Here is a 20,419-nt window from a genome sequence, read left to right on the forward strand (position 1 = left end):
CGCTATTTTTTAAAACTCTTAGAACACAGAAAATAATTCCCAAATTAATTCCACTTTCAATACCACCCCCTGCGCCATGTTACATACATTCCCCCACTTAATTAAGCGAAATTCGTTGGAGATAAAACCTCCAAATTACCAACTGCAGCCGACCTGCGTTTTGCAGTGATTGTGACTCAGCCGTTGAAAAAGATACAAAGAAGAGGCACGTGTATCACACGTGACTTTGGGTGGATTTCTCCCTAACAAACGAGAAGCCTGAGATATTCAATATTAATTCTAAAATAAAAAGCTTTTTAATTTGAACTTGCAGAAGGAAGAAGTCTTTATAGTAGTGGAGTCTAAATAATTATTGATATGATGAAACTAGACGACACCTTAAAGTGTTCATGTATTTTAAAGTTTTAAACAGCCCATCGAAAACGTTCCGCAAGGTATAGTATAAGGGTAAGGCCAGGGTAATTTTTTTTTTCAGAAAATTCAAAACACGTCAATTTTGTTTGTGAGGGGGACGACTTTTGCCCCAAAAATGATTGCAAAATCTTCAACCCTCTAAGCGGGGGTGTCATCCCCTAATTTTTTCAAATAGGAAGGGGGTCAAGTGGTACCGCAATGAAAAGGGCTTTCTATTCTCTGTACTTTCCCGCTTCGTTTTTGAAAATCGGCCGAGTCATTGAGAAAATATGACGGATTGAAATTTGAAAAGTTTATTTAAACACTTATCTTTCCGTAAGTAAATGATATGGATAAATTCCTTCGACCAATTTGCTGTTTTTTCTTATTATTTCTAAATGTTTAGGCATTTTTTCACTTGCCACAAGGTTGAACCATCAGGTGCGGTAGTTGCTAGATATCTGTTCTGTGACTTATGCGTTGAAGCTCTTCTCAATATCGTTAAACTTTTTAAGAATTATGGTATACTCACTTGCAGAAAAAGTGGAAATAATCGAACTTTATTTTAAAAATAATGAATGTGGCAATAGGATTGCGTAGATATTCAATGAACGCCATCCTGACAAACACCTTTATGGCAAAATCGTTCGCGAGTTAGATTAGATTTTGATCGTCGCTTGCAATTTTGTGAAACTATGAGTGAACGAGTGGCGAATGATTATAATTTCCTATTTAATGTTTGTTTCTAGGATGAGTTTACTTTCTTTTTAAAAGGTGTAGTTAATCGGCACAACTGTCGGTACTGGGCTGAGGACAACCCCAGGGTTTTTCACGAGGTGCACACACAAAACCCTCAGAAATTGAACGTGTGGGCTGGAATTTTTGGAAATTCTATTGTAGGTCAGTTTAACGATATTGAGAAGAACTTCAACGCACAAGTCACAGATCAGCTATCTAGCTAATCACAAACTACCGCAACTGATCGTTCAACCTTTTTGCAAGTGTAAAAATGCGTAAAAATCTAGAAATGATAAGAAAAAACCTCAAATTGGTCGAAGGAATTTATCCATATCATTTACTCTGATAAATGTTTAAATAAACTTTTCAAATTTCAATCCTTCATCTTTTTTTAATGATTCGATCGATTTTCATTGTTAACATATTCCACAGAGTATTTCAAACTTTCATCAAAATAATTGACAGATGGAAACATTCATTTTTAATTTAGAAAGAGACACTAAAAAGTCAAATAATTTAGCTAGAAATTGCTTAAAAATCATCATCAAAAATTAACCCCTATCCCATAAATTCTACATCCTACATCACCAGGCTCACTAACAGGTAGTAGTGGGAACTATCGAATGAATACTATCGAAACATTCGATAGTTCAGCAATTCATTCGAATAATTCGATAGCTAGTAAGAAAACATTCGTTGAAAACTATTCGAATAAAAATTATCGAATAGATCCGTCATCTGCCTTGAAATATTGTACTCTAGTAATTCGGCAGCAAAAACCATTCATTCATTTATGAAATTCATTCATTCGTCAGGATCGATTATAATAAAATATTAACTGAATTTTAGTTGTCGCCCGGCGACGTAGGTTTCTTTCCGAGAAACCCGACAGCGGTCGGTGGCAATGCTATGAAAGAAGCCGGCATCTTTGATTTTTTGCGGAGTCAGATATAGATAAGGACACATTATTTTTTTATTGAGGTGCTAGTATTTACACAGAAAATACATTATGAAAGGCGCTGTTGCCATATTTTGGTATTAGTTGATATTAGCAAAGAATATTATTGTTTGGCTTTAGTTAATTAGGGAATATAAAGACATACTATCTATTCTGCATTTTTTTTATTAATATTCTGTTGTTACACTGCAATAATACTTGTTATTTTGGATGTAGGAAAATTATTTTTAATGTTTTTTAGCAAAGACTGGTTTAATAAATAATAATAACAATAATAATTTGTTATACCTATTAACAACAAAATTTAAAATCATTTAATATAAATATTTTCTTTTAAGTAGTAGCAAAATATAAACAACAAATTAGATGTCAAAATTATTTATATTAGATCCTATTTAAAAATAATATAGTCTCTAAATTTTTTGGCAACGGTGGTTTATTAAATAATAATAATTACAGAACTAATTTGTTATATTAACAACAAATTTTAAAATCATGAAATATAAACATTTATTAATTTTCTAAGCATGCAGTGTAATGTAAGGAAAATATAAATAAAAAATTAGAAATCAAAATTATTTATATTAGGTGCTTTATATTACTATTTAAAAATTATATTTACTTTTACTGGCATTTACTTTAAAAAATAAATGAAATATTTTTTCTTCGCAAAAAACTACATGTAAAAGAATTAGCATAAACAAAATATAAACATTGTTAACTTTTTTTTTTAAATTGGCACGTGTAAAACTTTCATTTTAATTTTCTCACCCCATAGTTTGAGTTCGATAACCATTTACTTAAATATGATTATACAACCGCATTACTTAAATATGATTATTAAGTTCAACTAATTCATATTATTAAAACATCTAAAATACAAATATGTATTTTTAAAATTAATTGTAAGTTCATCTCATCTCTCTTAAAAATTGCTACTTCTCAAAATTTCCCATTAAAAAATAGACCATATACCATATAAAATTAAATAATTGAAAGATCGGACTACGGAAAACCACACAACTTTTCGGAAAAATTTTGACCACCTGCACATGCACACAATCGTCAATAAATAAAATTAAAAAATAACTACTATTTTAGTATTTTAACTATTTTAATAAACGCAAAAATAGCACAGTATTTATACGGTGAAGTTATAAAAATTTGGAAGAACTGATAATGCACTGACGCATACAAAAATCAAACGAATACTAAATTTCATTTATCAAAAGTATTCGATAGTCGTGGCTCAACGATAACCATTTAGTCGCACGGCGAGGTTGTCACATATGCTTTAGTATACAAATGAATGAATGATTTTATTCGAATAAAACCATTCGATAGTTGAAATCATTCATTCATTAACCATTCGATAGTCTAATTCATTCGATAGTTCCCATCGCTACTAACAGGTAACTTTTCCTCAATTTAAGCCACCCCGTATCTCTTACCGTTTCCTAGATCCCTTGCAACACCCTGTGTATGTCTGTAGTGTATTTGACAATAAAAAATCAAAGTATATCTAAATAAATCATTTCACATACACATTAAAAGTTACCAGGCAGTTAACATTGTATAAAGGACGCAAATCAGATCTGACCAACGCTTCAACGGACATTTCCTGTAGATTTATAGCAAAGTCACGTGGACACAACCCTACAAGTCCTCCCCACGATACGAAAATATCTATGTTAATGCAATTTACTCTCGCAGATAATATGTGTGGCAAAGGCAAATAAAATTATAAAACCCTTTATCTAAATTGCTGTGATTTATATTTTCTGCTGGGGTTATCGTATTCAACATTAATAATTCCAGTTAAAAGACTAAAATAATATCTGACAACTATTTTTTTGAGTTTTGTCATGAATCTGAATAAATAAAACAACAAAGTATTGTTAGTTTAGGGTTGCCAACTTCAAAATAAAAAATAGCGAAACTTCGCTCAAATTATATCAAGAATTTATCCAAAAGTGAGATAAATTTATCCAAAAGTTTTTAAATGTTATTTAATATTTATACTCAAAACTTGTTAAAGTAAAACAAATGCTTTTCTACAAAACTTTTTATTGTAAAACTTACTTACTTACTGCCATTACTTGCTGACTAGTATTTGACACGCATCAGAAGATGGTCATACAAGGCGTTTTCTTTCATGAGCTTTTCTGTGATTGAAAAGCCCGATACGTGATGTTATCTCTCTTCCGTACTCAGGACATTCAAAAATCTCTTTACTTTGTTGCCTCTTTACTTTTTGGTTGTTGCTGTTACAGTTAACAGCGACAACCAAAAAGTAAAGACAGCGACAACCAAATTGTAAACTCAGTAGTTTACAATTCTCCTCCATTGCGTTCTATTGTGAGCTGCTTCTTCACACTGATGCTGCATGCTTATTCTCTTTAAGTTTTCATGGAAAATATCCTTGTACCTTTTGAGTTGTCCACCCGGTTTTCTCTTACCGTCTACCAGCTCACCGTAAAGAAGAGATTTCGGTAGGCGGTTTTCTTGCATCATGCATACGTGGCCAGCCAATCTTAAGCGGGATTTAGTAATCATGACTTCAGTGCTCTCGCAGCTTGTTTTTTCCAGGAAATACGCTAACAATAAGTAAACATAAAAAGGCTAAACATGTTTATCGCATCCAGAAATATTTATTGTACGGAAATATTTCTCTTCTGTATGAACGAGTGGGAGTAGCGAAAGACATATTGGGGAAATTCTATTTTACTGGCCAACTTATATACGTTACTACTACCTAAATACGTACAACTACCACCTTAATTTTGCTACTACCACCCAAAAATAGAATCCTACCACCCAAAAATAAAATACTACCACTTAATTTTGCTACTACCACTCAAAAATAAACTACTACCACCTTAATTTTGCCACTACCACCCAAAAATAAACTACTACCACCTTAATTTTGCTACTACCACCCAAAAATAGACTACTACCACTTTAATTTTGCTACTATTTACTTACATTAAGTTACTTTGCGATAGTAATCTATTCCAGCCTGGTTAATTTTGTTTGGTGTACCATTTGGTAGGATTCTTGGCCATGAAATGGAGAATCTGTAAAGTTTGACTCCTAGTTCTTTCAAGAGTTCTATATCTTCCTGCCATTTGTGGTAGGAGTCGCATGCAACGTCTCCATTTAGTTGATCTTTTACTCTAGCTACTTAGTATTATTTTTATATTGTGGAAGGGAATAATAATACAGGAAAGAAACAATTCAGTACTGTCAACTGACATCTTCAAGGATAGCTAAGCAGCGCTAAACTACTCGAGTTTTTTGAATCAGGGTTACTTTCTTTTTAGGTTTTTATTCTGACACACAAGCTAGCGAGATATAGATCTAAAAAGATTGCAGTGGTATTCTAGCTATAATTGGTTTGTTAAAATCTTGGAATTTTTTTTTGGTTTGAAACTTATATTTAAATATTTGGTACACAAGCAACTGGTATTAACTTACTTGGGTCCTCGTGCACAAACTTGTCCCATATACTTTCCCTTTTACCATCTTCATTCCAAGCACCTTCCACTTGGTAGGCCGCAGTGGCGGCACCAAATTTAAATGTCTCGGGGAATGTTTTATTAGAAATATCTCCAAAACCACTAGAATTAAAAAAAAATGTTCTGTTAAGCTTATTTCTTTGAAAAAAACAAATAGTCTGGGACAGGAAAATAGTGTAGCAGCTAGGGGATATCGACGAAACTGTTCTCTTGTAATTTTATTATATGTGACATTAATATCATAAATAAATTATTAAAGTAATTAGATGAGTGAAAAAATGACGATGAAACAACACAAAGACATTATAACCTTATATACTAATTCAGTAAGAAATAACAGAGGAAATAATAGAAATTATTCGCATTACCTTGTAACCAAGCAACTGCAAACGAGAACCAGACCAAGAACCCTCATTTTGAACAAAATATCACAGAATTTATTCCATTACTTACCTTTATATATAATTTTAAAAACTTTTATCTCAATTAATTTGTTGAGATTACATATCAAAAAATATGAACGGGGCTCAAAAAATCTTTGTAGACTTCTCAAGAGTGATCTAATATTCAAAAACATATTATTATTTATCTGTTATTGAAGTACCACTGTTATGATAGGATACTTGTAGGTATGTGTTGAATTTTGTTGTTTTGGTGTAATTTTTCCTACATACTTCATCTCAAGTATATTTGCTATTTGATTACGATGACATGCAGTAAAAAATACAAATAATTTTTATGAATTTATTGACAAAATGGTGAAGGAAATTTTATTAAAACAAATCAAATTTCAAAAATATATTTTATTTCTGTTTTATATATTTTTTATTCTACTCGACACATTCGTCAACTAGACATCTTGTTGCTATGACGTTCTGGTACCACTCGGCTGATTTTTTAAAAGTTCTTGTACGATTTGGGCTGTCAAAGTCAACTTGTACTATTCCTATTTTTTGAGTGTACCCGTCGGTCCATTCATAGTCATCCAGTAGGCTCCAAAGTGTGTAACCAATGACATTGACTTGATCCTCAGTTATGGCATCTAATAAGTTACTTAGATACCCTAAAAAATAAAAAAATAGTATAAACTATTTTCAAAAACATTTTGTACCCACATTTGTTAAAAATCATTTCTAAAAGTAACGTAATTGAGCTTTGTAAGAAACAATTTTGGAAAATTCGCCCCATAAGCATCCAGTTCCAAGAGGGTGAAACCACCCCTTCAATATTAGAATATTTTTTATTTAAAAAACGGTCAAGTTTCCAAAAAAACCCTTAAACACGTATATTTTATTTTGTTTTTTTTACATATTCTAAGATTTTTTAAAAATGTATACAGGGTGTTTCGAAAAATCTGGTCATTGATTAATCACGATCCTGCTTAAAGCGCTTGACGTAAAAAGCTGATTTTTGGAAAACAGATTGACTTTAGGGTGTAGAGGTTCGATAAGAAGGGATTTTTCGAAACTCGAATTCTAAGGGGTGAAACTATCCCTCAAATATTAAAATATTTCTTATTTAAAAACCGGTGAGTTTTTCGGAAAACTCTTAAACACGTATATTTTATTTTGTTGTTTTACATATTTTAAAATTTTTTATAAATTTATACAGGGTGTTTCATAAAATATGACCATTGAGTAATCACGATCCTGCTTAAATTGCTTGACGTTTAAAGCTGATTTTTGGCAAACGGCTTGACTGTGGGGTGTAGAGGTTCGATAAGGAGGGGTTTCTCGAATCCCAAATACCAAGAGGGTGATTTCAACTGAATTTTTCAATGAACCAAAAATAGAGAATAGAAATTCTTAGTAATAGAGTTCCCCTTTTTACCCTTTGGGTACGGCAAAAGACTACAAAGGTTCATCCATTTAGTGCGTCAAGTAAAGCATAAAAAATTGATTTATTTATTTTGATTAACTTTTTATATTGTACCTGTAGATAATCTATTCTAGATTGATCTTCCAGAGTGTTATTTGTACCGGTGGGCCAGCCATTTTCTGTGACAACGATTTCTCCAGGGCTGTATTTATCCCAAATTAGATTCAGCAACTTTCTCATACCTAAACGATTAAAATACATTTCTTTGATTGAGTTTATTTTAAGAAAATTCAGTAATTACCAGGAGGGTACGAGTACAGCCAACTAACTGTTGAAGGTGTCCAATCCTCGCCGTGCGTATTGGTCATTCCTTTATCTAAATAAAAATTAGGTTCTCCTATAGGAAAATCATCCGCGTATGAAGTGAGTGTTCCAGAATATCTATAAAAATAAGTTTTTATTTATCAAGGTTATTTTTTGTTTTTATTTAAATAAGAATTTAGAGTCTTACATATTTAATGCAAAGTAGTCAAAAGTTCCTTTGACATAATCTATTTCTTCTTGAGTGAATGCTGGAAGTCTGGAGAAAGAATATCCTTCAAGTTGGCTTCTGTTGGCTACTCTGGTTTTCATTATTTCAGGCCAATCACCGAGGTATACAGGGTTGGCATACCAACCAAGCTAGAAATCACATATAAATACATCCTTATTCTCTGACACCTTGTATATAATTTATGAGACATAATTAAAAAAAAATACATTTATTCGCTCTCCAAATAGAATGAATTAATAGACACCAAATTTAATTGTTAATTTAATTACTTTTGTGTAATTTTGTGGTACTACAATATTTTTCTGATTTTTATAAGACTAATATGCTTACGTTAAATTCATTTTCAACCTCAGCTGCGTATTGATCTAAGGAGCTGTTGGTCGCTGGTTCATTGTAAGGAGTGTCGAGAACCAATGTCACTTTACCTATAAATAAAAAGTAACAGTTATTTAATACTATTAATATAAAATATCACAAAACTGACAATATACACGATAAAGCAAGAAACAAAGACCAGTAAAATATAGAGGAAATAAAAATAACAAAGAATAGCCTTAAATAACTTTTGTATATTTCCTGTATAACAAAGAAAAAAACATAAAGTAAATAAGAAAATTCGTACTGCATCATATATACTTTCCTGTTTCCTGGTCTTGTTTTTTCAGTTTTAATACAAAATAAGCGGAACTACCGTTGTCTCTCCCTGGCTCTCCCTCAACACTATTAACATTTCAGCTCAAACTAAGACATAGTCTGATAGAATATAAAATTCTGCATACGACAAGTATAGTTTCGATTCATTTAGAATTTTGTTAATATTTTTTTCAACGGTACAAATATTAGTCCTTTTTTTCAGCTTTCAGACAAAATAAGCGGAACTACCGCTGTCTCTCCCTGGCTCTCCCTCAACCCTATTAACATTTCAGCTCAAACTAAGACGTATTCTGATAGAATATAAAATTCTGCATACGACAAGTATAGTTTTAGTTCCTCTAGAATTTTATTAATATTTTTTTCAACGGTACAAACACTGATCCTGTTTTTTCAGTTTTAAGACAAAATAAGCGGAACTACCGCTGTCTCTCCCTGCCTCTCCCTCAACACTATTAACATTTCAGCTCAAACTAAGACATATTCTGATAGAATATAAAATTCTGCATACGACAAGTATAGTTTTAGTTCCTCTAGAATTTTATTAATATTTTTTTCAACGGTACAAACACTGGTCCTGTTTTTTCAGTTTTAAGACAAAATAAGCGGAACTACCGCTGTCTCTCCCTGCCTCTCCCTCAACACTATTAACATTTCAGCTCAAACTAAGACATATTCTGATAGAATATAAAATTCTGCATACGACAAGTATAGTTTTAGTTCCTCTAGAATTTTATTAATATTTTTTTCAACGGTACAAACACTGGTCCTGTTTTTTCAGCTTTAAGACAAAATAAGCGAAACTACCGCTGTCTCTCCCGGGCTCTCCCTCAACACTATTGACATTTCAGCTCAAACTAAGACATATTCTGATAGAATATAAAATTCTGCATATGACAGGTATAGTTTTAACTCTTTTAGAATTTTGTTAATATTTTTTTCAACGGTACAAATACTGGTTCTGTTTTTTTTTAGCCTTAAAACAAAATAAACAAAACTACCGCTGTCTCTCCCGGGCTCTACCTCAACACTATTGACATTTCAGTTCAAACTAAGACATACTCTGATAGAATATGAAATTCTGCATACGACAAGTATATTTTCAGTCGTTTCAGATAGTTATTAATATATTTTTTTAATGATAAGATCTCTAGATACCATCTAGCCAAATTTTTGAACATATTAAAAATACATATTATGTATGACATTCCTGGTTAAATTGTGTGCCCTTGATGCCATGTTCCATCGACATTAAAGATATAAATGCCTTGTTCTACATCCCCTAGTATTTTAACTCACATGTTTTGACAACTACTGTGTGTTATAAGCAATATAAACAACACAAATACAAATGAAAGTGTGAAATTACCATTTTGTGTTGCAGCAAATTCATCCTTGTAGATATGGTAAGCTTTGGCATGGGCAAGCAACTGAACTTTGGCACATCTGTAAACTCCATCTCCGACAAGATTCAAACCAGGGGCAGCCGTCTAAACATTAGAAATGAGAACCTTAAAATTTATACAAAATTTTACTAATGTTATATCTTTTAAGACATACTTGTTTTTAATCTGATGTTTAATACGTATTACTTTAATATCTATAGAATGTTACATACATCAGTTCCATATCCAACCAAGCATGTTGATTTGGGTTCATTCAATGTTGCCCAAAATTTGACATCATCACCAAAATTCTTGAACAGCACTCTGGCATAATCACCAAAATAATTCACGATATCCTCATTCAACCATCCTCCTAGTTCGTAAAGATACTGGGGTAGATCCCAATGGTACATGGTAACCAGTGGTTCAATTCCAGCTTCTTTAAGAGCCTATACATGAATAAAAATGATGGAAAATCGTATTTTATACAGGGTTGTACTCACATTAATGAAGGTTTTGTAGTGGTCTATACCGGCTTGGTTAATTTTGTTTGGTGTACCATTTGGCATTATCCTAGGCCAAGAAATTGAGAACCTGTGAATGCTAAGTCCCAATCGTTTCATGATTTCGATATCTTCGCTCCATTTGTGATAGGAATCACAAGCTATATTAGCATTTTGACCATCTGCAGTCCTGCCTGTGATAAACAGAATCTTAGACTATAATAATGTGTAATATTTACTTATTTACTTTGATTGTCGTGAACAAATTTGTCCCACATGCTTGGTCCTTTGCCATCTTCGTCCCAGGCACCTTCAATCTGGTGCGCAGCAGTGGCGGCGCCAAATAAAATGTCTCGGGAATTTCTGTTGGAAATGTCACCAAAACCTCTCCAATCGCCCAGCAACTTTGCGTAAAGAATTTTTATTTATCTTAATTACTATATTATCAATTAACGAGCAAAAATTGATTGCTGAACATATTTACTTATATTTTTTAAAGAAAACAGGGAAACATATATGGAGATAATAACTCGAACTTACCGGAGATGACACAACAAACAAAAATAGTCTTGAATGACTTCATGTTTGAACTAAATTATAATAAATAATAATAACACTTTACTAGGACTCTCGTATTTATAGGTTTAAAAATTATTATCTGGAATGATTGTAATAATACTTAAAATTTCTATTTTTAATGTTGTTTAAGAGATTTTATCATTATAGTTTAATACTCTTTTTTATTTCTATTTCTGTATCTCTTAAGGACATATAAATAAGTGAGGATAGTGTAATTTCTTAATAAAATTTATTTTTATTTTACATTGTACATGCTATGCTCTTAAAGACATTCTTCTACTAAGCATTTGGTTTTGATTACGTTCTGGAACCAATAATAAGAATCTTTTGGTGTTCTAGTTCTGTTAGCATCTTCAAAATCCACTTGTACAAGACCCAATTTTTGACTGTTAATATAAAAAATTAAATTAAAAAAAAAAAATACATTAAAAATTTTTGTTAAAAAAGCTTACGTGTAACCATTAGTCCATTCAAAATTATCCAGTAAGCTCCAAACAGTATAACCTGTAACATTGACGCCATCTTCATAGTAAGCATCCAGCAAAGCACTCAAATATTGCTAAAAAAATGTTATATCCAAGTAATATTTTAAAACTACTTTACGTGTACTTATTTCTCTGATTCTTACAGTTATATAAGACTGTCTATCAATATCTGCCAAAGTGCCAGTCTTGTCAGCCCAACCGTTTTCGGTGACGATAATTTCTGGATGATTATACTGCTCATAAACGTATTTCAGCAATTTTCTGAACCCCCATGGTACTTGATGGACCCATGGGACATCTGAGGGCCAGGACGGGTCCACTGAAGATGACGTACCTTAAAACGAATAGTGTTTTTATAGAGTTTCTTTTAATTTATTTTTGTACCTTTATCTAAACCGTAATTGGGTACGCCTATGTTTTCATTTGGCTTGTTTAGTGGCTTATCAAATTTGTTCCATATCTGTCAATAATATACATAATTAATTGTATTACAGGGTTAAATTCGTCATATGACATGTGAGTATTAGTTAACGATTAGATTTTTACAAATTTAAGTTTTGGGTTTATATTATTTATAACAAACCCAAAATTTAAAATTTATAAAAATCTAATCGTTTAGCTACAATACTCCGTGTAGTATGTGGTGAACAACCCTGTATGTGTGCATTGATTTATTTTGGAAGATTTCTTCCAATGTTTATAGTTTTATAACAACACTAGAAGAATTTTTTCGTCAACTAGAGTGGACAAATAAAGGATTGAAAATAGATCGAGAATATCTTAACATCATATAGGACTCAGGGTTGTTCATTTTTTAATTCTCCATCTAATAAAAAAAAAACAATATACAGTGTTAAAAAAAACATACATACAGAAAAGAAAAAGAAAAAAGAAAAATTTTATTATTTTATAATTTAAAAAGTTTCGCGTAAAATTTTGAACACCCTGTATGGTTTAAGATTACATCTAAAGTAAATACCTAATATAGTTTTGATTTTAGGACAGTTCTTGTATTTGTAATAATTTTTTTAGGAAAAACTGAAAAATAATATTTTTTATTTATATATATTAATACCTCTGAAGATATCGAAATATATTTACTCATATCTTCAGATCATGTAAAGTGATCTGAAAGGAAGTCAAAAATTCAATAATATACAGGGTGTTCCATTTAAAAGAAATCATCCCGATCCACTAACTTTTTTTTGAGCCACACTGTAGATGTTAAAATATTTACCTGAAATACATCCCAGTACATACTTTAGGTTTGCACTTCCCAAGTTTTTTATTCTAGGAGCTACAGATGTACGACGCACTTTTGCCGGACCCTGTATAATAATAACAATAATAAACGATAAGGATACTAACGTATTGAGTCCAAAGAAGTCAGCAGTACCGTTGATATAATCAATTTGTTCTTGAGTGAATTGAGGAAGTCTTGATTGGGCAAAACCTTCCAATTCACTCCTTGTAGCCACATATCTATAACAACTGAGGCCAGTTGCCTAAGTAGATTGGGTTAGCGTACAGTCCAAGCTAAAAGAAGAAAACGTATTAAGAATGATTTAAATTTTTAAAAACATGATAATGTTAGACGCAAAATGATAATAAATCAATCACAGCAATCTTATAGACCTATTCCCAAGCAGCAATTGGAAGTCGGGACAACGTTGTGTCACGCGACCAAACGTCGGGGCGCAACGTCGGAAGTATCGTAAGTATTTAAGCGTGGAGGATGTTTGAAGATCATAATTATTGAAACACTTTAACCGACTCTCTGTAACTCGTTACCCAAGGCAAAAAAGTTAAACGCAAACAACTTTATTGATAAATGTATTGTTTCTACTTTGAAAAATACTAATGGGCCTTAAAATTAAAGAAGTTTTAAACATTTTCTTGAATTTTTTTTAGTAAATGAGAATAATTTATTCGCAGTCGAAAAATTGTTTCCGCGTGTTGTTTAGGGTCAAATATTTCAAATTAATGTATTCAAAAAGCAGGAATTGCTATTTTCGAACGAAACATTTTCTTATTCAACAACATGGCGGCTTTCACTTTGTTGTTTTGGAGATTAAGATGGAGTAGTTCGAGTAGTCGCATACTGGACTAATAAAGTCGCAGTTCAGCCTTAACAGGTAGTATACTAGTCGCAAGATTGCCTAATTTAGTCATCCTAGAGTCTAGCTTGTGCCGCCCTCTATATTCTAAATAAACGAGGGAGTGGATAAAATATCGGTAATATGTCGATATATATTTAAATTTAGTTTTATATGTACCTTAAAATGTTCCATTTTAATTAAGTTTTTTTTATAAAAACAAAAAAAAATAATATTTAAGGTTATGGTTCAATACAGTTGCAAAAAGGTAGTGGCTCGACGTCCTACCAACGTAAGAATAAGGAAATCTAAACAACGTTGGAATTAGTAAAACAGACGACGTTTGCATAACGTTGGAATAGGTCCTGAAAGTAACGTCGGAAAACACTTTATTGCCCAACATTGTAACTACGTTGTCCGAATCACTTAAAGATCACTTAAGCAAAAAAGCTTACAAGGCAACGTTTATTCGACGTCGCAGAAGCTTTTACTTTGTTGTAGTACTAGTTCAACGTCGGCACAACGTTACAACAACGTTTACATTTATTTTAATACCCAAGGTACGGAGCTAACTATTTTTTGTAACTAATCCAACGTAGTGTTTAGTAAACATGTGATCGCAAGTCGTGAAAATGCTACTTGGGTTGAGGCCCCCTTTCTAAAGTTACAACTCATCATACAGTCTCAGGACTTTGACAAAAGCCAGTATCTGAGACGGTTTTACAGAGGTTAGTTCTCCATCTCTAATAAGTAATGAGGTGTTCTGGTGTTTCTTCTGCATTCTTGGTGTCTGCTGTGGTGTTAATTGAGGTGATTTTTTGTTCCTATTTAAATTTCCTTTACCATACAACTACTTACAACAAATTCTCTCTCAGTTTGAGCTGCTTCTACATCTTCAGAAGAGTTTGAAGCTGCTTCAGCCCACGGTGAATCGATTACTATAGATATTCTTCCTTAAAGAAAACATTTTGTTATATTTATTAAATAATTTAAATTTTGTTATTAATTATTAAACGTAGGTACCTTTTTGTTGTGCTCTAAACTCATTATCGTAGATATGGTACGCTTTGGCATGTGCCAGGACATGCACGTAAGCACACTCGTATAATCCTAGACCTGCCAGAGTATATCCAGGAGCTTTTGATCCAGAGTCGTACCTAAAAACGACAATATAGCGTTAAATACGTGTAAAAAAATAACCGAACATTCCCAGAAATTTTTATTTACATTCCTAGAGTACTACCACAGATTATACAGATTATAAATTTTGTTTTTTCTTTGTTGTTTTTCGTGGTTCCAATTTTCGGAATCGGGCACTAGTTAGGTGACTAGTTTGCGCACATAGCACGCCCACTTATGGCCTCTAAAATTCTGCACAGCGCCTGACCGGCACAATTATTAGAGAGATATCGGAAAACCGAATAGCGTCATGCAGTATTTACGCGTACCTTATCATGGTTGCGATATGCGCGAGTCAATTTTTAACGCAACACCCGCTAATAACGTTACCGCCTGACGTAATTTGCGGATCAATCACACCAAGCGCTATTTCTAAATAACGTTTAAAATTGCTTAAATGAGCATGTGCGGGTATTTGACAACCGGGGCCGGCTGGCGAGATCTTTTATTTTAGGTTATGTTTGAATTGTTTTGAATTATTACTTTAGTTTTATTAGGTAATTTGATATTTAAGTAGCTAGGATTAGTTTTAATTAAATAAATATGGCCCAAAATATGGATTCCACCTCTTTCAATATTAAAGAACCTATAAAGAGGCTTAGGTTTACAGCAGATGACGACTTAGCCCTTCTAAGAGAATTTGTTGCTTGTTGCCCTAAACCCACTAGCGGACGTTGAACAATAAAGCACTGGAAATAAGCACTTTAGCCCTTTAGTTTTAAAATACCTAGTAAACAAAACAATTTCAAAGTTTTAAATTCAAAGTTAGGTTAAGTTTAAATAGCGGACGCGACGCGAACAGAATTCTTTCCGATCCGGTAACTATAAAAATAAAGCGAGTTAATACCATCTCACGTAAAGGAAATAACACCTGGCCTTATTAACGTCCATGCACGCTATTCGGTTTAGCGATATCTCTATTACGCTGTTTATTGTTATTTTACGCGAGTTTATTATTGCGCACAGGAAATTTTAATCGTTTGCACATCGTCATAAAAACAATCAAAACCATGAATTAGGGGTAAGATTTTTTATCTGTGTATACATATAGTATATTCAATCTGTGGTACTACTTACTCTTAGGAAGGTACTTACCCTCCCCAGCATGTTGATTGAGGTTCGTTCAGGGTGATCCAGGTTTTTACATACTCTCCGAAATATTTAAAAGCGATTCTCGAATATTCTGCGAAGTATTCTGCGGTTATTGGATTGGTCCAGCCTCCCATTTGGTGTAGAATGATTGGTAGATCCCAATGATACAGGGTTACCATAGGTTCAATATTATTTTCTTTCAGGGTCTGCAAAAGTTATATTTTTCATTTTTGTAAGATAAATGAAACAAGAGTTGTAGAACCTTCAGGACATTGATGTAATAGTCAATGCCTTTCTGGTTTATGTTGTTGATTTGTTCTGTTTGGCAGTATCCTACTCCAGGAAATTGACAGTCTGTAATGCTGAACGCCTAGGTCCTTCAGAATCTGGATATCTTCCTGCCATTTGTGATAACTGTCACAGGCAACGTCACCGTTGTATCCCAGATCGATTTTGTCTGGATAGGTGTGAGTATACCAGTCCCATAGCTGTTCCTATTTTTGTATAATTAGATATAATTAAAATTAGAAGTATAAATAAAACAAGTTTAAAAATCACAGATTTCTTTAATGTAAGAGGCTTGTAACAGGTGTTAGTTTGGGATTAAAAATATTTTCTATTTATTAGGTTTAAAATAAAATAAAAATAGTCTGTTACGAGATCTAAAAAACCTTATCGAATTGTTTTTTAGGGATTAAACTATACTATCAGTTAAAACATTTGCATTTAGTTTTAAAAAACACCCTATATATTTTTTTAAATTATTTTTATTACCCCTTTTCCATCCTCATTCCACGCCCCTTCAATTTGGTACGCCGCTGTTGCAGTGCCGAAACTAAAACCGTCTGGAAACGTACGATTGCTGAGTGTGGCGTCCCCAAAACACTGAAAATAAAAAAACAAAGTCATTCACAAATTAATAATAAACAAATATATTAAAAAATATAATAAAATGACAGTTAGTTTAAAATAGACTGTTTTGCAGTTGAATTTTCATGGATTTGAACATTTTTTTTAATGTTTGAAGATTAGAAAACATAGTATTTTACCCATAGAACACACTCAACCAAGGTATGAACAAGAAAACTATAAACTTGAACATGGTTTAAGCACTTTCTATATAATTATTGTTATTCAACTAATTTTTAAAAAGATGTATTATTTAATAAAAGCACTTTCCTGAAGTGTCTTATCTATCAAGTAAAAATCTCGAGTATATAGATATGAATGAATAATGACGTTTTTAAGTGTACCTATATTTGTTTATTTTTTTTTTTTTTTAATTTTAAAGGAATTTTTACAAACAAGTTAAGTGTTTTTATGCAAAATAATTATCGCTTGAAAAGAGTTGCTATGGAGCTCTGAATTAATAGAGGTAGGTATACAGGGTGTCCTAAGCTGAGCGTGTATTAGAAGTGTCTAGATAACTACAATATTTAGATCGGAGATTTTTGCAGTTCATTGTTTTACAACGAGATCTATCGATTAGAAATATTTTCATTATGGCGGCACTTCCGGAAATACCGGAAGCTGCCAGCAACTTTTATTTTAAATGGGTACCCCATTTTTTATTACATACATACTTAAATTCTCGGTAAAATTTTATGAATTTTGATGTCAAACACTCTATACCTAACATTAACCGTTTTTGAGAAAAAATATACAGGGTTGTTCACCACATACGACACGGAGTATTGTGAAGCTAAACGATGAGATTTTTACAAATTGTAAGTTTGGGGTCTGATGAAGGACTATTAGAGGTACAATTTAAAAATAATTTACAAGATACAGAGTGTCCCAAATAAGTAAAAATATCAAAGTTGTATTTTTTTAAATGGAACACCCTGTATATTATTGCATTTTTAGTTTCTATGATTAAAACAAAGGTAAATTTGATTAAGCTTTATATACTTAAACTCTTTTACTGTTTTTGAAATAGTTTTTCAATTTTGTGAAATTGCAGTAAAATTTTAAGGCTTCCTTCCTCCAAGGGTACCAAAGTTTTTAATACTAAATATTTACTGAAGTTTATTTATTGATCAGTTATTGTGTTGCAATAATAAAAATAAGACTACCTTATACAGAGTGTCTAAAAATTTATTTTAAATAATTATTAGCTTCAAACGGCAATAACTTGTTTAATTTAAATGGGACACCCTGTATATTTTACGAGAATCAGATGCACAATTTAATTGTCTATCAAATTATATTATACCATTTTTTACCTATCTCTTTAAGTTTCCGTAGAAAATGCATTTTCTTGTAATTTAGAATTTATTTATTATATTGATAAATAAATTGGAATATTGGAATATTGACATTTTAGATTATTTTTAAAGATGTACCAAATTTTTAAAGAGTACAGATACTAATATTGTGGATATAATTCGTTTATTTCATTAAAAAATAAAAAAAAAACTGTTTAAATATTTGTTAAAAAGGACCAATTAATATGATTCCAGTATTCAAACTACATTAACTGACTGCATTGATTAATAATAATTGTTCCAAATACTAAAAAAACTGAATTTTGTATGGGTATTAGACTGTGTGATAAAAAGTAACACCTTAAAAATGATATTTCATTTTTTAATAAATGCTTATTTATAACAACAGAGACTTTAATTTTGATAACTTATTGTTATATTGATTTCTGACTCAAATCCACATTTATTTAGAATAATTTATTAACGAATACAATTAAGTATGTAATTAATTAGTATATGGGCGGAAATAATGGTGCTATATTTAATTAATGGTATACTCTTTTATAAAGATTTAAATATTTTTCTTTTTGCATACAACATTATTGTTTTTAGCAAAACGATAATATTACCAGAATGTCAATATATGATGTCAATATTCCATAGGTGTCAATAATAAAATGTCAATATTCCATGGGTATATTGATGAATGAGGTCTAAATTATAAGAAAATGCATTTTCTACGAAAACTTGAAGGGTTAGGTAAAAATGGTATAATACAATTTGATAGACAATTAAATTGTGCATCTGATTCTCCTAAAATATACAGGGCATTCCATTTAAATTAAACAAGTTATTGGCGTTTAAAGCTATAAATTATTTAAAATAAATTTTTAGACACTCTGTATAAGGTAGTATTATTTTTATTATTGCAACACAATAACGGATCAATAAATAAACTTCAGTAAATATTTAGTATTAAAAACTTTGATACCCTTTGAGAAATGAAGCCTTAAAATTTTTACTGCAATTTCAATAAAATTGAAAAATATTTCAAAAACGGTAAGGTTTAAGTGTAATAAACCTTAATCAAATTTACCTTTATTTTAATCGTAGAAACTAAAAATGTAATAATATACAGGGTGTTCCATCTAAAAAAATACAACTTTGATATTTGTTCCTATATTTTGTTCCTATATATAACTATTTGTTCCTATACCTAAAATAAATCGTTTTTAAGTTATTTAAGATTTAGTTTTAAAGAGTATATTTTTATTGATTTTAACCTGTAGCCTATGACCTTAAACGTCAAGTAATGTAAAACAATAGATCTGGCCATATCATATTTTACTTTTTGGTGATTAGCGTGCCAAGTATTTCAGACTGCTTTTAAAGAGAATTGCGGTATTGCTTTAATTTGGAATTGTAGGGATTGTTTTTCTGCCATTTCTGGAATTTATCCAAAACTTTAACGTCTAGACGGCGACTCTATGGCTCTGGAATCTGGAGTATATACAGTTCAATGTGTTTTCTGTCTCTGTTTGACTGTAATATACCAAGATAAATAAATGTTAATAATTCATTATAATTTGTTATAAGAAAGAACAAAAAAGACCAGGGTGGCCCAAACTGTATTCCGGAAACTTATCCGGCATATGCTCTACTCAGTAGTTTTATACAGCTACTATTACCACAGAATATCTAGCTACGCGTAGCTAGATATTCTGTGCTATTACTCAGTAGTTTTATACAGGTACGGACGAAAAGTTTATGACTCAACTTCAAACCAGTTAAAAAATATGTACGTGGCGCCCTCTACAAGTAGGAGTCATATTGACATCAAAATAAAATTTCTCATGTCAAAAAAATACCAGACACCAAACTTTTTTTTATAGCTTCAAACCAAACCAAACCAAACCAATTTTCATCGAAATATTGACGGTACTTCAGAAATTATTTGGAAAAAATCGAAATAAAAATGAAATTTCTACACCCTGTATCTCCGAAACTAAGCATTTTAGGACATACATTTATACGAACTTTTTTACTTATTTTTATCTGCAGAATATGCTGCCAAAGTTTCCGGAATACAGTTCGGACCACCCTGTATATTCTTCCACAATTTCCAGTATTGTTAGAATATTTTTTCTCCCTACTAGTTCGTTGTACCGACTTATATTAAACGTTAATTTCTTTGTGCTATATCCTAAAATTTTAAACTCTATACTACTTAGTAACCCAAGAAACCCATTTTTTATCAAGGATTT

At 31.5% G+C, this 20,419-nt stretch overlaps 3 protein-coding genes across 3 annotated transcripts in view; all 3 read right to left on the bottom strand.

Annotated features, from left to right (window-relative positions):
• Nucleotides 1-5,075: 5,075 nt before the first annotated feature.
• On the bottom strand, nt 5,076-6,072 carry LOC115881005 (beta-glucosidase A-like). Its single transcript, XM_030898355.1, has 3 exons — nt 5,976-6,072; nt 5,567-5,709; nt 5,076-5,269 (listed from the first exon to the last, which is right to left on the bottom strand). Exons 1-3 carry the CDS (start codon nt 6,020-6,022, stop codon nt 5,076-5,078), a joined length of 384 nt encoding a protein of 127 aa, XP_030754215.1. The 5' UTR covers nt 6,023-6,072.
• A 365-nt stretch (nt 6,073-6,437) lies between these two features.
• LOC115881006 (myrosinase 1-like) lies at nt 6,438-10,995 on the bottom strand. Its single transcript, XM_030898356.1, has 9 exons — nt 10,972-10,995; nt 10,765-10,921; nt 10,518-10,711; nt 10,248-10,463; nt 9,999-10,119; nt 8,309-8,403; nt 7,937-8,106; nt 7,727-7,866; nt 6,438-6,670 (listed from the first exon to the last, which is right to left on the bottom strand). The coding sequence occupies exons 1-9, from the start codon at nt 10,993-10,995 to the stop codon at nt 6,438-6,440; spliced, it is 1,350 nt and encodes a 449-aa protein (XP_030754216.1).
• Nucleotides 10,996-11,308: 313 nt separating this feature from the next.
• LOC115881007 (myrosinase 1-like) overlaps nt 11,309-20,419 on the bottom strand; it is a 33,033-nt gene continuing 23,922 nt past the window's right edge. Inside the window, 13 exon segments of the mRNA XM_030898357.1 lie at nt 11,309-11,482; nt 11,549-11,655; nt 11,725-11,915; nt 11,966-12,016; nt 12,019-12,041; nt 12,950-13,066; nt 13,068-13,117; nt 14,536-14,630; nt 14,701-14,834; nt 15,952-16,154; nt 16,211-16,261; nt 16,263-16,442; nt 16,723-16,833. Of these exon segments, the coding sequence (XP_030754217.1) occupies nt 11,359-11,482; nt 11,549-11,655; nt 11,725-11,915; nt 11,966-12,016; nt 12,019-12,041; nt 12,950-13,066; nt 13,068-13,117; nt 14,536-14,630; nt 14,701-14,834; nt 15,952-16,154; nt 16,211-16,261; nt 16,263-16,442; nt 16,723-16,833 (1,437 nt within the window). The 3' untranslated portion in view covers nt 11,309-11,358.

The sequence above is a fragment of the Sitophilus oryzae genome, unplaced genomic scaffold (assembly GCF_002938485.1).
Source record: "Sitophilus oryzae breed Bouriz unplaced genomic scaffold, Soryzae_2.0 scaffold_1693_pilon_pilon, whole genome shotgun sequence".
Lineage (NCBI taxonomy): Eukaryota > Metazoa > Arthropoda > Insecta > Coleoptera > Curculionidae > Sitophilus > Sitophilus oryzae.